This window comes from Lithobates pipiens, unplaced genomic scaffold (genome assembly GCF_037356315.1).
Source record: "Lithobates pipiens isolate NorthernLeopardFrog02 unplaced genomic scaffold, aLitPip1_a1.2 Scaffold_18, whole genome shotgun sequence".
Lineage (NCBI taxonomy): Eukaryota > Metazoa > Chordata > Amphibia > Anura > Ranidae > Lithobates > Lithobates pipiens.
In genome coordinates this window covers 420186261-420201212 of record NW_027507758.1, presented here as the reverse complement: position 1 = coordinate 420201212, position 14952 = coordinate 420186261, and the positions used below count along the sequence as shown (strand labels likewise).

General features: G+C 40.0%; 1 protein-coding gene across 1 annotated transcript in view; it reads left to right on the top strand.

Moving 5' to 3' along the window:
- The window catches only part of SERPINI1 (serpin family I member 1), a 132388-nt gene that overhangs the window by 97536 nt on the left and 19900 nt on the right, over positions 1-14952 (top strand). Inside the window, exon 5 of the mRNA XM_077488029.1 lies at positions 4250-4454. Within this exon, the coding sequence (XP_077344155.1) occupies positions 4250-4454 (205 nt within the window). The remainder of the gene's footprint in view (positions 1-4249; positions 4455-14952) is intronic.

The window sequence follows — 14952 nt, the reverse complement described above, 5'->3', positions numbered from 1 at the left end:
TAGCGTCTACAAAATAGGGGGTAGTTTTATGGCATTTTTTACTAGTAATGGCAGCGATTTTTATCTGGACTGCGACATTATGGTGGACACATCGGATACTTTTGGTGCGATTTTGGGACCATTCACATTTATACAGCAATCGGTGCAATTAAAAATGCATTGATTACTGTGTAAATGTGACTGGCAGTGAAGGGGTTATCCACTAGGTGGTGCTGTAGGGGTTAAGTGTGTCCTAGGGAGTGATTGCTAACTGTGGGGGGGAGGGGCTGTGTTTGACACAACACTGATCACCGCTCCCGATCACAGGGAACTGTGATCAGTGTCATTAGGCATAAGGACGTGGAAATTATTGATTACATTAGCATTTCCCCGTTCTCCCTCTCCGTGAGATGATCATGAGTATCCCCATGGACATAGAGTCCGCAGGACCCGCAATCACACTCCCGGCGCGCGCCCACAAGCCGCCTCTTAATGGGCAACGTATAGGTATATTAATCTGCCTGTACGTGCCCTTCTGCCACAGTATATCTGCGTGAGGTGATCGGGAAGCAGTTAAATTCATTTTTTTTCGATTTTTATTTATTTGCATTTTAGTGTAAATATGAGATCTGAGGTCTTTTTGACCCTGATCTCATATTTAAGAGGTCCTGTCATGCTTTTTTTCTATTACAAGGGATGTTCACATTCCTTGTAATAGAAATAAAAGTGACAAAAATTTTTTTTTTTTTAAACTGTGTAAAAATAAAGGTAAAATTAAATAAGAAAAAATACATATTTTTCGTACATCATGGGACACAGAGCTACAGTATTTACTGGTACCGTGAAAAGCTTTGAATAAAATCTCAATCCCTGCGCTTGCATGGAAACCACCATGATTACGAATGCTTGAAAGAGAGGCTTCTTTTTCTCTGGGTCTTTGGGAACATTTGATCTGAGGAAACAAGGAGACGTGAATTCTCAGAACTCTAGTTTGTAACCTAGAGTTATTGTGGAGACCACCCATCTGTCCTGAAAATCCTCCTGCTAGACCCTTGAGAACTGTAGCAGTCTTCCAAACCTCCTGAGTAATATATACAGGGGCTGAAATGCCAGAAGCAGTGGCAGCCCCTAACCCCAACCAGCCTTCCTAGGTCTATCGGGGGAGATGGTGCTGCAGAGGGTGGGTCCTCAGAGCCTGAGGGAGATCCCTTTGAGCCCATATTTCTCAAGGTAATCTTCACCTATCACGGTGGGCTCCGTTTGGAAAATCTCCAGGGACTTGGGCCCCCTTTTTTTTAAATGGGGGATCCACAGCCTGGGCCTGCAAAGCACCCCTCCAGGAATATGGATAAAAAAAAACAAATACTGGGGTCGAGCTCTCTAAAAAGAAAAGCGTTACAGGTAAAACCTAGTTTCTTCGGACACGAGGCACGGGTACCATTCAATTCAGCCTGGAAAAGGCACTTTGAATGGATCGAGTTGCATGGCTTGCCCCAGTAAGGAATATTTTAGCAGAGCTCAGCACAGCATGTCTTTATTCATGACCAACACCCAAGACACTGGCAAAAAAACTGAAGTACTCCCAGTAAGGGGGGGGGGGGGTGTTATATAGGGGGCTAAACTTCCTGTCTAGGGTGTGCCAGTGCCCATCACCTAGTGGTGCCTATATGACCCATCAGTAAATACTGTGGCTCTGTGTCCCATGATGTACTTGACGAAAAGGATTTTACAGGTAAGCTGTTATAAAAACCCTTTTTTTTTTAAATGTGCCCCATCCTGACGAGCTCACGTGCAGAAGCGAATGTGTACGCGAGTAGTGCCTGCATATGAAAACGGTGTTCAAACCACATGTGAGGTATCGCTGCGATCTGTGGAGCAAGAGCAATAATTCTAGTTCTAGACCTTCTCTGTAACTCAAAACATGCAACCTGTAGAATTTTTTTAAACGACCACCATTTTATTCTCTAGGGCAGACTTTTTCTCAACCTTTTCAACATGGAGGAACCCTTGAAATAACCTTTCGGTCTCAGGGAACCCCTGTTAAAAATGGGTATATATCTACACCTCATGATACATTGGTGTAATGGTCCACAAATTTCAAAGAGGCTCGGTCCTTGAGTGGTTAATGATTTAGTCCACCAAATTCCATCTGCTGTTTCAGTGGAGTTTAATATGGTTATGCTGGATATTGATGATCTAAGACTGCATTTACACAGATGTTTAGCCACGCCACAAATCCGAGCGACAAGAATCTACTGATTCCTGAGGCAGGGATTGACAGCTGTGTGTGGATAGCTGCAGTCTCCAACCGCCTACAGTGCAATGACAGGCTGACGACGGCTGCAGCTATTTGTGACTGTTCGTATCAGAGATTACCTGCTGTAATTGTGGCTGGATGCAAACAAAGTATGAATGCTGCCTAAGAAAACTTTTTTGTAATAAAGATATTTTATAGACCATTATTCTCCTAAAAATACATCTGCAGAATTACATTTTTTAAATCCTTTTTCAGTCACATGTTTGTTCTTCCATAAGGTAACCAAACAACCACACGCATACATAATAATTTCCTGTACCTGAAAGCATCAGTTTGCAAAGAACACACTGATTGTGCCTGATAACATCAAACAATCCATTCAGCAGGCAAGATTGTTACATTTGATTGAATCCCCTTTTTTACAGTCTGGTGAGCAATGGCTCATGTAGCAGATAAAATTCTCCCATATAACACAAAATAAAAAATGACAGCTGGCATTCAATAGTGGTGTGTTCATAACCTGTGGTGACTGTAAGCTACCATGTTCCATGTATTTAGTGTGTGTTGTGTTGTTTTTTTTGTTTTTTTTGTTTTTTAGATTGTGCCAGGAAACTAAAATCTTATTAAAGACAAACAGTTTCTACCAGCAAAACCTGTTTTACAGCAACACCCAATAAATGTGAATTTGACACCTGAATAAATAAATGGGCGAATGCATATATGCAGCCTCTCGGCGCAAAGGCCTTTGCGCCGAGCGGCTGCATTTATGTGGCCCTGTGTAAACCACTAGCCAGCGGTTACCTGAAAGCTCCTGATGCATACTAACGATTGGGAGAGTTCTGATCATATGACCTCTGTGACAGCCAATCACAGCAGTCACATGACCTGAATGCCTGCCTCCCGGCTTTTAGAATAGTTAAAGGGCTGGGAGGCGGTCGATGCGAAAGCGTTAAGAAACCCACCACTTCTCTAAGAAAAACATCCTTGTTTTACCCTGAATGTTTAGCCTCTCCGATTATTTCAATGATGTTGATTGCAGGATCTCAGTGCTCCTCACTGAAATACAAATAGTACATGTATCAGATGGCTGGAAATTGTTGTAAACTGTTCTTAGTCTCTGCTGAAAGTTGCCATTAAAGCGGTACTTATCTCCCCCCACCCACCCCAATGTTTTTATTTTCCTGCTCATCTGTAGTGCTCTTTAAAGCGCATACTCGCCCAAGAGCGAGTAAAACATTGTCCAGCTGCGATCCCACTGTTCATATGCCACACAGCAGGTCCGCCACATTGGTCCTCTTCATATGGCTCCCTCTTCCGGGTATAGGCAGCCAGTTATGATGACATTCTGGACCCACCCTTTGGCTACTCTGTGTGCTGATCTTGCAGCCTCCTGGGAAATGGTATACAAGTTTTCCAAGAGGCTGAAGTGCCACGTTCATGACATTCTGGCCTAGGTTGCAATGGTGGTGGGATTGGAAGGCTAAAAAATATTTTAACAACCAGTAGGCTGTCAGTTTTACTGCCCCCTGACTGTCTGTCTGAGCACTAACATACAGCAGCTCTGGGCTGTACACATACCATGGCCACGATGCTGTGCTTCATGGCTGCGGCAGAACTTAAGCATGTGACACCACTAACCATGACCAATACAGTTATATAGGGCTGCACTTCAACCACATGCAATGCACGCAATTGCAGTGCAATAGTATGGCAATTATAGGGTAAAATCATGCAGTAAATAGGTGACCTATTGCCTCCTCACTGCCTGTTAAACACACAGAAATGACAGCTCATGCTGCACATGTGAATGTGCCCTAAGATTGTAATCTGAGACAGAAACCTGGTTGAGATTGAATAGATTATGAAATTTGGAGTATTAGAGGAGCACTTTATATCAATATTGGTAGAATAAATGTTGGTATGGTATTTTTGTAACTAAAATATGTTCTAGGGCCCAGCATATACATTTTGCTGTCTCCTTTTAGCTATTCTATGTTTCTCTCCTATTTACAGGAGAGTTTACTGATGGATCAAATGAGGCTGGTGGAGTTTACCAAGTACTGGAGATGCCATATGAAGGAGATGAACTTAGTCTTATGCTCCTGCTGTCCAGACAGGAAGTTCCTCTGGCGACACTTGAACCGTTAGTCAAAGCCTCTCTTATTGAGGAATGGGCAAATTCTGTGAAAAAACAGAAAGTGGAAGTTTATCTGCCAAGGTAGGATTTATATTCATATGTATAGATCTGCACACATGAATGTCACCTTTTTGCTTGTTTTTAGAACTTTGGTGTATATCCTTTGTTAAAACAAACATGCTACAGATGTGATCAATTCAAGCTTAACATAATATAAAGAGGAAAAATGTGCATTAGCAAAGGTTACTTTATATGAAAACTGCACTAAAACGATCAGTAGATCCAGATATAAAGGCATTTCAAGTCATAGTTACAAGTTGAAAAAAGACACAATTCCATCAAGTAAATCGTTATAAAGTTAAATTTTTTCCTATAAAAGTTGAGCTCAAATACACGTCTTGCCTCCCTAATTGTTGTTGAGGCTGTTGGAGACTCCAGTCAACGTGGCTTCAGTTAAATTTTTCATTAATATACCCACACATGCCTTCTGAGATTGTAGAGTATTCTACTTTATTATATATGTCAATAAGCTATTTAAATTGCTTCTTCACTGAAAGAGTAGAAAGGATTATTTTTCTTTAATGATAGTTATCCAAGCGTGTCCACATACACACAAAATCACTATTCTGGGTTCTTTGAGTAAGTTGAAAGTAACTTTGTAACACTTGCTACTGAGACTTTTCCCTTTTTATTAGTTTTTATTATTTATTTTACATACAGACAAGAAAAATACAAAACACAAGGAAACAATGTGAAACTGTAATTCAAAAACACATTATAGCTTATGACAGACATTGTAAAACCTAAAATACTCCTTGATTGTGTAAGAACTGAAAGTCGTCCTGCTGTAACTATCAAGGATGCCTATCATTAAATCTTCGGACATCTATGTGATTATTCTAACTTCCAACTGTTTGTGATTTTTGAAGAAATTCTAAAGATTTTTTTTTTTTTAGGCATGAGTGGGAAAACAATCTCCCTCCAATTTTATTGTTGAATCTGTACGGACATAATAATTATATTCATGCTGTATATGAGTCTCTCCAAAAAGCATTGAGAGAAGGAAAAAGATAAGATCTGAAGGTTAAGAAGTATACAAGAGTGGATAATAAGAGGGGTAGTGGGTGGCAGGAGAAAAGAAGGGCGGGGGTGGGACGTGGGGGTGAGGGGGGGGGGGAGAGTAAGGTGGGAAAGGCAGTTCAGACTTCCCATTTGTTCCCAATAATGAGTTACAGGGAAAACCATCATGCAAAGGGTTTAACATAAAGTCCACTGAATTAGCTTTAGGGTGTTTTACATTTTTTTTTTTTTTTATTACCTTGTAAAGACATAAAAGTGACCAAAACAATAAACAGTAGATCTGTGAATTACAGTGAACTTAATTGTGCAGTGGAATTGCCAGTTTTGTGTTTCCTGAAAGTGCCCTCTAGTATCACCTTGCAGCACCAAACCACTCTAGTTCACATTACTGTTCTTTGCAAAAATGTGGTAATACACATATCTTACTACTTGTTACCGCAACGCAAAGATGTAAAGCCAAATTTAAGCTGCATTTGGACTAAAAAGTGTGCAAGTCCAGGCAATTTGTAATGCCTGCATGGATCTGTATTGGTCTTCTAATTCATAACTGTGGCTCCCCCTGGATTCTAGTACAAGGTTATACACATGGGCGACAATTTCTTTTACAATTCGCATATTAACCCGCCCCCCCCCCCCCCCACCTGCCCTTCGTAACGCTTTTTCTTTTGACTGTCTAAATCTTGGCATTGAGGAAATTTGAAGCCCTGTCTCCAGCCTTCACCCTAGGATCTAGGGGATCTCCATAGGGAAACAGTTTAAATAAAGACTAACATAAGTATTTGTACCCACCTCAAGACAGATGGTCATTGCTGTCACATGGGAGAAAGGGTATTCATTTGTATATTTTTACCTGAAAGTACCAAGCATATATCTCGACTATGATTAAGGCTAAGGGCCGAAATGCATAAGTCAATGTATTTCCTGTACTCCACCTGCAAAAAAAACAATTTTTTTGAAAGAACGAGTTGCTTCCTTTATTCCTCCTTTTTCTCATGTTGTTTGGGTGCTGGGAAGACACCACAAGCTAGTGCACCGTTTGCTTGCCTTCTCAGAGAATTGGCCTGGGCATTGCCCACCTTTCCATTTTTCTTAACATTTGGGGGTTAAGTGAGGAATGAAGGAAGGTGAATGTGTCAATTAAGTGACTTACCTTGCAAGGTTAACTTTAAGCTGATGTGTGTGTGTGTGTGTGTGTGTGTGTATATATCAAAATTCACATTCAAATTTTGACATAATTCACAACTAACAGCCCTTTTTTTTTTTGTTTCGTTTCGTTTTAATTCATTAATTTCGTTTAGTTATATTCGTTAACTTCCTTAAATTCATTTTCGGATTTCGTTTAGTTTTCTACCGAATTCGAAAAATCGGCCACATTCGAAAATATTTCAACGAAATTCGAAAATATTTCTACCGGATTTGAAATGATTTCAACATGATTCGACATTATTTCAACCACATTCGAAAATATTTTGTGACCCGACTTTAGGGCCATGTATCTCGGGGTCATTTCGAATGCAGTTGAAATAATGTCGAATCATGTTGAAATAATTTCGAATGCATTCGAAATTATTTCAACATGATTCAACATTATTTCAAACGCATTCGAAAATATTTTGTGACCCGACTTTAGGGCCATATATCTCGGGGTCACTTGGTGCTAGACACTTCAAATTTGGATATGTTGTAGTGCTTGTACCATTGTGTTTGCATACCAAATTTTGGGTTTCTAGCTATAAGTGAAAATGTCATTCTCTGCTCTAATAACTAATAACATTTTGCGACCCGATTTTGGGGCCACATATCTCGGGGTCACTTATAGCTAGAAACCCCAAATTTGGTATGCAAACACAATAATAATACAACATATCCAAATTTGAAGTGTCTAGCACCAAGTGATCCCGAGATACATGGCCCTAAAGTCGGGTCACAAAATATTTTCGAATGCGGTTGAAATAATTTCGAATCATGTCGAATTCATTTGTTATATTTCTTTCGTATTCGTTGTAATTTGTTATTTTTTTATTCGGACATTCGGATGCATCCGAATGTCCGAAAGAAGATGCAAAATTTGGCCGAATTTCGATTTGTTACGAAACGAATTGCACAAGCCTACTGTAGATATAAAGATCCAGTTCAGTTCAAAATGAAGCCGACCTACAGTTTATCCAGTTATTGGCAAAATGACAGAATGGCCCTATATTTGAAAAAACAAAACAAAAATGCATACACACACTTGTTTTTATTACATCCCATTGGGAAATTATGCAAATCTAACAACTGTTTTGCAACACATGGGCAAGGAGAATTAGTGCCAACTGGGCCTTTTGTTATAATAGAAGAGACTTGCTTGTGAAGGATTTATATTTCCCTGTATTTATTTCGTCTGAGCTTGGCACTTCTTCACCCTATTAATTTCACGGTTTTGTCCTGTTAACTTGCCTAACCTCACACTGCACACCGAAGATAGAAAACGTGTGAGATCAGACAGCCCAGCAATTGTCAGGCTTCAGGTGCCCTCTGAAAAGTTTTCATATTTGTATTTTGAGTAATGGAACTCCTGAATGTACCATACTACAGTCCATCCAGTAAGGTTTAGTCTTATTTTTGGGAGAAATCTACACCTCGCCCTATGATCAGAATTGCCCTTGATTACAATGTTTAAGAAAAATGGGTGCTGTTGAAAGAAAGGCATTTGGCCAGCTAAAAAAACATCCGTCCAACTCTTCTTTTTGAGTGCTCAGCATGACGAGCAATGTATTGTTTTCAATAAATAGGCTTTTGGTCCAGTGGGCAAGCCACTTAATCATTTAGATGATTCTTCATGTTTGACAATGGCTAATTCATATTTCCTTTCTGATCAGGGTGTTGGTAGTGAAACTAATTTAAAGCAATGTCTTAAATGAAAATCAATCCCGTCCCTGGTAGGAAAAAGTTCAGCTCAGTTTTTGCTTTATTTCATTTTGATGTATGGCATTTTGTAGGATAGCAAGATTGAAATTTGATGTAGTGATTCTGTAATTTCCCTACTTAGGGCTGTGAGATTAACTGCTGCTTTCTGATTCCAAATGCTCGAGCAGCGTGGAATTTTATCAAAGCATTAAATAAACAGTTATAAATATTTATATCTACTGACTAGAAGAGGCATTCTGCAAAGTGCAGAATCCAGATAATGTCTACAGAGAATGAAAACCAAAAGAGTAAGAGTGATAAGTTCTCCTTTGCCTAAGCCTTCGTCAGGAAAACATTAGCAGGAAACTCATTTCTTCAAGTTTAAAATAACAAGGCCTACAGTGTGCATTGTATGAAAGCGAAAATAACTTACCAATGTAAATCTCCGGAATCGATTTTATGCCTTCATTTATGAGCTGTACAATAGGAAAAAAATGTATCTGTGTTATAAAGAATATTTTGTGTTGAAGAAAACCACTGAACTGAGGATTGTTCTAATGAAATCTGGGCAGGTTTACTGTCAGATGTAATAAAGATGAATAAAGCCAATGTATTATTAGGTAGTCTGCACCATTTTCAAGCGCACCTGTCACTTTTGCACAGCAGCAAATTTATACATGCAGTATTTCACATTTTTATCAATATTTTATGACATCTTTTCATGTGATAACACTGAAGAAATAACACTTTGCCACAATGTAAAGTAGTGAGTGTGCATCTTGTATAACAGTGTAAATTTGCTGTCCCCTCAAAATACCTCAAAACACAGCCATTAAGAGTTGTAACGGCAGAAGCATCCCTCCATTTACTTACCTGACCTCCTTCTCTCTCCAGTATTGACCACAATGCCCTCGGCCATCCAGTACACTCCTCCTGATTAGCTGAGACAGAGCAGCGGCACTATTGGCTCCCGCAGCTATCAGTCGGTCAGCCAATCATGGGAGAGAGGGGGCAGGGCCAGGTCGGGGCTCTGTGTCTGAATGGATACACTGCGCTCTGACCCGGCAACCTGTAACAAGCTGCTGGCTGAGGGGCACTCAAAGGAGGAACTAGAAGCAGCAAAGAGGGACCTGAGAAGAGGAGGATGTGGGCTGCTCTGTGCAAAACCAACTGCACAGAGAAGGTAAGTATAACATGTGTATGTATATATATGTATATATGTGTGTGTGTGTATATATATGTATGTATGTATGTATGTGTGTATATATATATATATATATATATATATATATGTATGTGTATGCGCTCGGCCAGTCCATCACCTTTACAATCAGCTTCTTTAGCAAGACAAGTGGTCGTCTTGGAGGTGTGTTTGGGGTCATTATCATGTTGGAATACTACTCTGCAGCCCAGTCTCCGAAGGGAGGGGTTCATGCTCTGCCTCAGTATGTCACAGTACATGTTGGCATGCATGGTTCCCTTTAATGAATTGTAGCTCCCCAGTGCCAGTAGCACTCATGCAGCCCCAGACCATGACACTTCCACCACCATGCTTGACTGTAGGCAAGACACACTTGTCTTTGTATTCCTCACCTGGTTGCCACCACACATGCTTGACACCCTCTGAACCAAATAAGTTTTACTTTGTTCTTATCAGACCACAGGACATGGGTCCAGTAATCCATGTCCCTAGTCTGCTTGTCTTCAGAAAACTGTTTGCGGGCTTTCTTGTGCATCATCTTTTAGAAGAGGCTTCCTTCTTATGCGACAGCCATGCAGACTAATTTGAACCAGTGTGCAGCGTATGGTCTGAGCACTGACAGGCTGCCCCCCCCACCCCTTCAACCTCTGCAACAACGCTGGCAACACTCATGTCTATTTCCCAAAGACAACCTCTGGATATGACGCTGAGCATATGCACTCAACTTCTTTGCTCAACAATGGCGAGGCCTGTTCTGAGTGGAACCTGACCTGTTAAACTGCTTAATGATCTTGGCCACCGTGCTGCAGCTCATTTTTAGGGTCTTGGCATTCTTCTTATAGCCTAGGCCATCTTTTATGTAGAGTAGGGGTCTCAAACTGGCGGCCCTCCAGCTGTTGCGAAACTACAAGTCCCAGCATTCCTTTGTCTGCGGGAGTCATGCTTGTATCTGTCAGCCTTGCACTGCCTCATGGGAATTGTAGTTGCGCAACAGCTGGAGGGCCGCCAGTTTGAGACCCCTGATGTAGAGCAACAATTCTTTTTTTTCAGATCCTCAGAGTTCTTTGCCATGAGGTGCCACAATGAACTTCCAGTGACCAATATGAGAGCGTGAGAGCGATAACACCAAAATTAACACACCTTCTCCCTATTCACACCTGAGACCTTGTAGCACTGACGGGTCACGTGACACCCGGGGGGGTGGCTAATTGGGCCCAATTTGGACATGTTCACTTAGGGCGTACTTACTTGTTTTAGACATTATTGACTATGTGTTGAGTTATTTTGAGGGGACAGCAAATTTACACTGTTTTTCAAGCTGTTCACTACTTTAAATAGTAGCAAAGTGTAAATTCTTCAGTGTTGTCACATTAAAAGATATAATAAAATATTTACAAAAATGTGAGGGGTGTACTCACTTTTGTGAGATGCTTTATCTTTATCATTATTAGCCTTACTCAGAGTTCTTGTTCATAAGTGTAAGGCCGCGTACACACGCGGGGACTGTTCGCCCAACTTTGTCCGTCAAACAGTTTGGGCAAACAGTCCGCTCAAAATTAGCATGGACGGACATGGCCACACACGACGAACGAACAGTTTGCTGAAACCGTGCGCGATGACGTGAACGGCACGTACGACGGGACGAAAAATACGACGTCCTATACACTGCATTATAACGTTCGGCGTGTAAATCCTTTCTGAGCATGCGCGGAACTTAGTTTGACGAACAAGCCTACACACGGGCGGACTGTTCGCTCAAACAAGGTTTCAGCGGACAGTTTTACGGAATTTCCGAAAAACCTTGTTCGTCAAACTGTCCGCTGAAAGCCCACACACGAGCGGACTGTCCGCCCAAACACTGTTCAGCGGACAAAGTTGGGCGAACAGTCCGCGCGTGTGTACGCGGCCTAACAACAAATCCGAATTCACTTTTCTGAAGTTGAAATATTACAAAGAAGGCAATTAAGACTGGGTATGATATTACAAAAGTAGGTGTTGCCCTCTGTGAAAATTTCTGCCTAAAAATTACAGACATATATACTGTTCTGCTTTTATTTGCCAAGTTTGATTCTTCATAGGAAATCAAGCTCGGCATCTGTGTGTGTGTGTTAGTGGAGACAAAAAGTATGTACAAAACAAATCACCTTCTGCGCATGAGTGTGATAGTATGGTAGCAATTCTTCATAGGTACCTGTTCCACAACCTAAGGTTATTACGTAAGGCCTTGCTGCCCTCTAAGGACTGAGGGAATCCCAAAACTAACTGTAAAACACAAACCAAAGAGTGCACACCAGCCTAGTGAATCATCCTATGAAACATCCTATGAAACATTTATTTATTATCCACGTAAAATATACTCGCAAACATATCAAGCTACACATCTGTAGCACAGTCATACAAAGGACTCATAATCCAGATTCCAAGAGGACTTCACCAGGGTCCTAGCTGGCTTGCGTGTTTCAAAGGCTGTACCTTGATCTTCGGAGCTTAAGGCTGCGGATGTGTAGCTCGATATGCTATTTCCTTCATACGGCTTGTGAGCATATTTGATGTGGCTAATCGATAAATGTTTCATGGCATAATGCATCAGGATGGTACGCCCTCTTTTGTTTGTGTTTTACCAAAAGTAATTGGCCAGGAGTAGGGCCAGACTCTCCATTTAAAAAGGTTAAATAGAATTTCAGCCTTTGATGCAGTTTCTGCATCTACTGACCATTTTGAAATACATATTTAAAGCCGAGGTTGGCTTTGTACACTCCCAACTTTTGAGCCTCCGTGCTCGTCAATCGACAATAGGGTATTGGCCTGTAGTCAGGCCAGACTCTACTTTAAAAAAGTTGCATGTAACTTCAGCTGTCTATGCAATTTCTGGATCTACTGATCATTTTGAAATGCAATTTACAAAGTTTTGGTCCACCACAATAGGGAATTGGCCTGCACTCAAGGCAAGACTCGGCTATATGGGAAAAAATCAAAAGGTACATAAAACTTAACTGGCCTACTGATATAAAAATGCAATTCACACTAAAGGTTACATCTGCATTTTTTATCATATGCTTTTTGACAGGGTTACATTAATAACAATCAGGACTTCTAATTGTCTAACACTTACAAGATTCTAATGTTGTTGTTTATATAATAGTTTGGCTGTGTTGCTAACTACATGTGAATATATTTAGCCTTAAAAATTACTGCTGATCTTTGTAAACATAAATGCAAACATACATTATCTGTGTAAAGTGCTGAGCAGGCCTTATATTCATCATCTCTAGCCAGATGGTACTTAAAATCTGCTAATTAATAATGCATTTTTAATTAGTATGATTTAGTCTGCTGAGTCCATCATATGGTTGACCCATTCTGTACATATCAGAATTCATAATTGTTTGATATTTTGGTGTTTAGAGAATTTGTTTTGAATTCCTTGTCTTCTATTACCTCTCGTGATCTGCATTACCTACATTACCTCTGGTGCGTGAATCCCTTTTTTGGCATGCAGGCTTAGTAATCTCTTCAAGCTGTGAATTGACACTGGGGACACTGTCCTGAAAAAAAATATCCAAATTTCCATCCTTCTGGCGCGTAATTGCCTTCATGCTAAAAATATATTATATTGCATGGCTTTTTTTTAAACTGCTTACTTATGTGTTGGGTATCCATACATGTCAAGGTTGTTCACCGAAGGATCTACAGTGAGGGATTTAACCATTCTTATTCTATGGTGACAGATTGATGCAATTTGCTGTTGACCAGTCCGGATCAGAGGATCAGTTTTAATGCAAAAATCAGTTTGCAAATTTACGTGTTTATAGCTGACCTTTCTACTCCTCAGTTTTTACTGTACTTTGTTTAGCAAATGGAACACCTTCTAGAGTGTCCCCCATTGAATGGGCATATAGTGTGACATTTTCCATCTTAAGAAATTTCAAACTTATTTTACAAGCCTGTTTAATACCAATTCTTTTAGTCGAAATATAACAGTAATAAGGTTGCAGTGCATAATATAACAACAATACATTAAATCAAGTAAACAATACATTTAAATCCTCCCACTATAAAAAGATTAAAGGGAAAATCGCACACAAAAAATGCATTATTGAACAAAGTCCTTTAACTCCAGAAATGTCCGTATATTGATTCCACCATCCAAAAAAAGGGACAGCATGTGCAAATGAGGTGCACTCCCCAGGTCACCAGTGCCCTCTTACCCCCATTTGCACATGGTGTCCCCTTTTTTGGATGTTAGAAGCAATATACGGACATTCCTGGAGCTAAAGCACTACTACGTTTTATTTATGCATTATTTGTGTGGGATTTTCACTTTAATGTTTTTATGCACATGGTTTAAAGTAAACATTTTTAATTATTTACTAATTTAATTTGTTGTTGCTATATTAAGGTGCTGCACCCTAATTACTGTTGTATTCTGTTGTTTTTTTTTTGTCTTATGTTTAGCTATTGCTAGCAGCCTTCTATGTATTTTTATTGATTTAGTGCTGACTTATTACACTTATCTTTAAACATTTTAGTCTATTTATTGTAGATAAACTGACAACTGTAAACTAAAGGCTGTTATTTTTATATGTATTACATTTTTCTTAATATATACTGCATATTGCTTTAACAAGTCGCAGGGCTGTAGACAATATCAGTATGTAACATTTGTGTCAGTCCCTGCCCTCAAATTGCTTACAGTTTACAATACATTCCACAATTACAGAAATATAAAAATAAACATTAGAGCCACAGTGCGGAAAGCTTCTTGCTACCGGTATGTTTTTGGATTGTGCAAGACTTGCATAAATCTAACAGAAACATGTAGAAATCCTGCAAATATTGTCTACATTGTGAACTCAGGCCTCCAGGACTGTAGGTCAAGAATACCCAACCACCTAACCCATGCAGTTTCAGAGAACCACCCTGTCTTATGTTAGAAAGTTGAATAATGAAAATCGAATAGAATGGCAGTGTATCCTATACAGCCAAGGAACCTGCCATCTTAGCCTCTGTTTGATCTTCAGTTGCCATGGTGCTGCACATGTGAACAGCTAAGACACCAGCCATTTGATGGCTTGACAGTCCAATTGAGAGCTGACGTAGGCATACTACCAACTGTGAGACATGTTAGAGGCATGCCTTGATCATTAATTCAGCATGTTTAATTCTGCTTTAATACTATAGTCGCTCCTGAAATTCCTGAAATGGGTAAATTGATATCCAACATGTCACACTTCAAAATTGCACCCGCTCGTGGAATGGCGAAAATTTTTTACCCTTAAAAATTCTACAGGTTGCATGTTTTACAGAGGAGATCTAGGGCTAGAATTATTGCTTTCACTCTGCCGATCGCGGTGATACATGTGTGGTTTGAACACTGTTTTCATATACGAGCACTGTTTAAAAAAAATT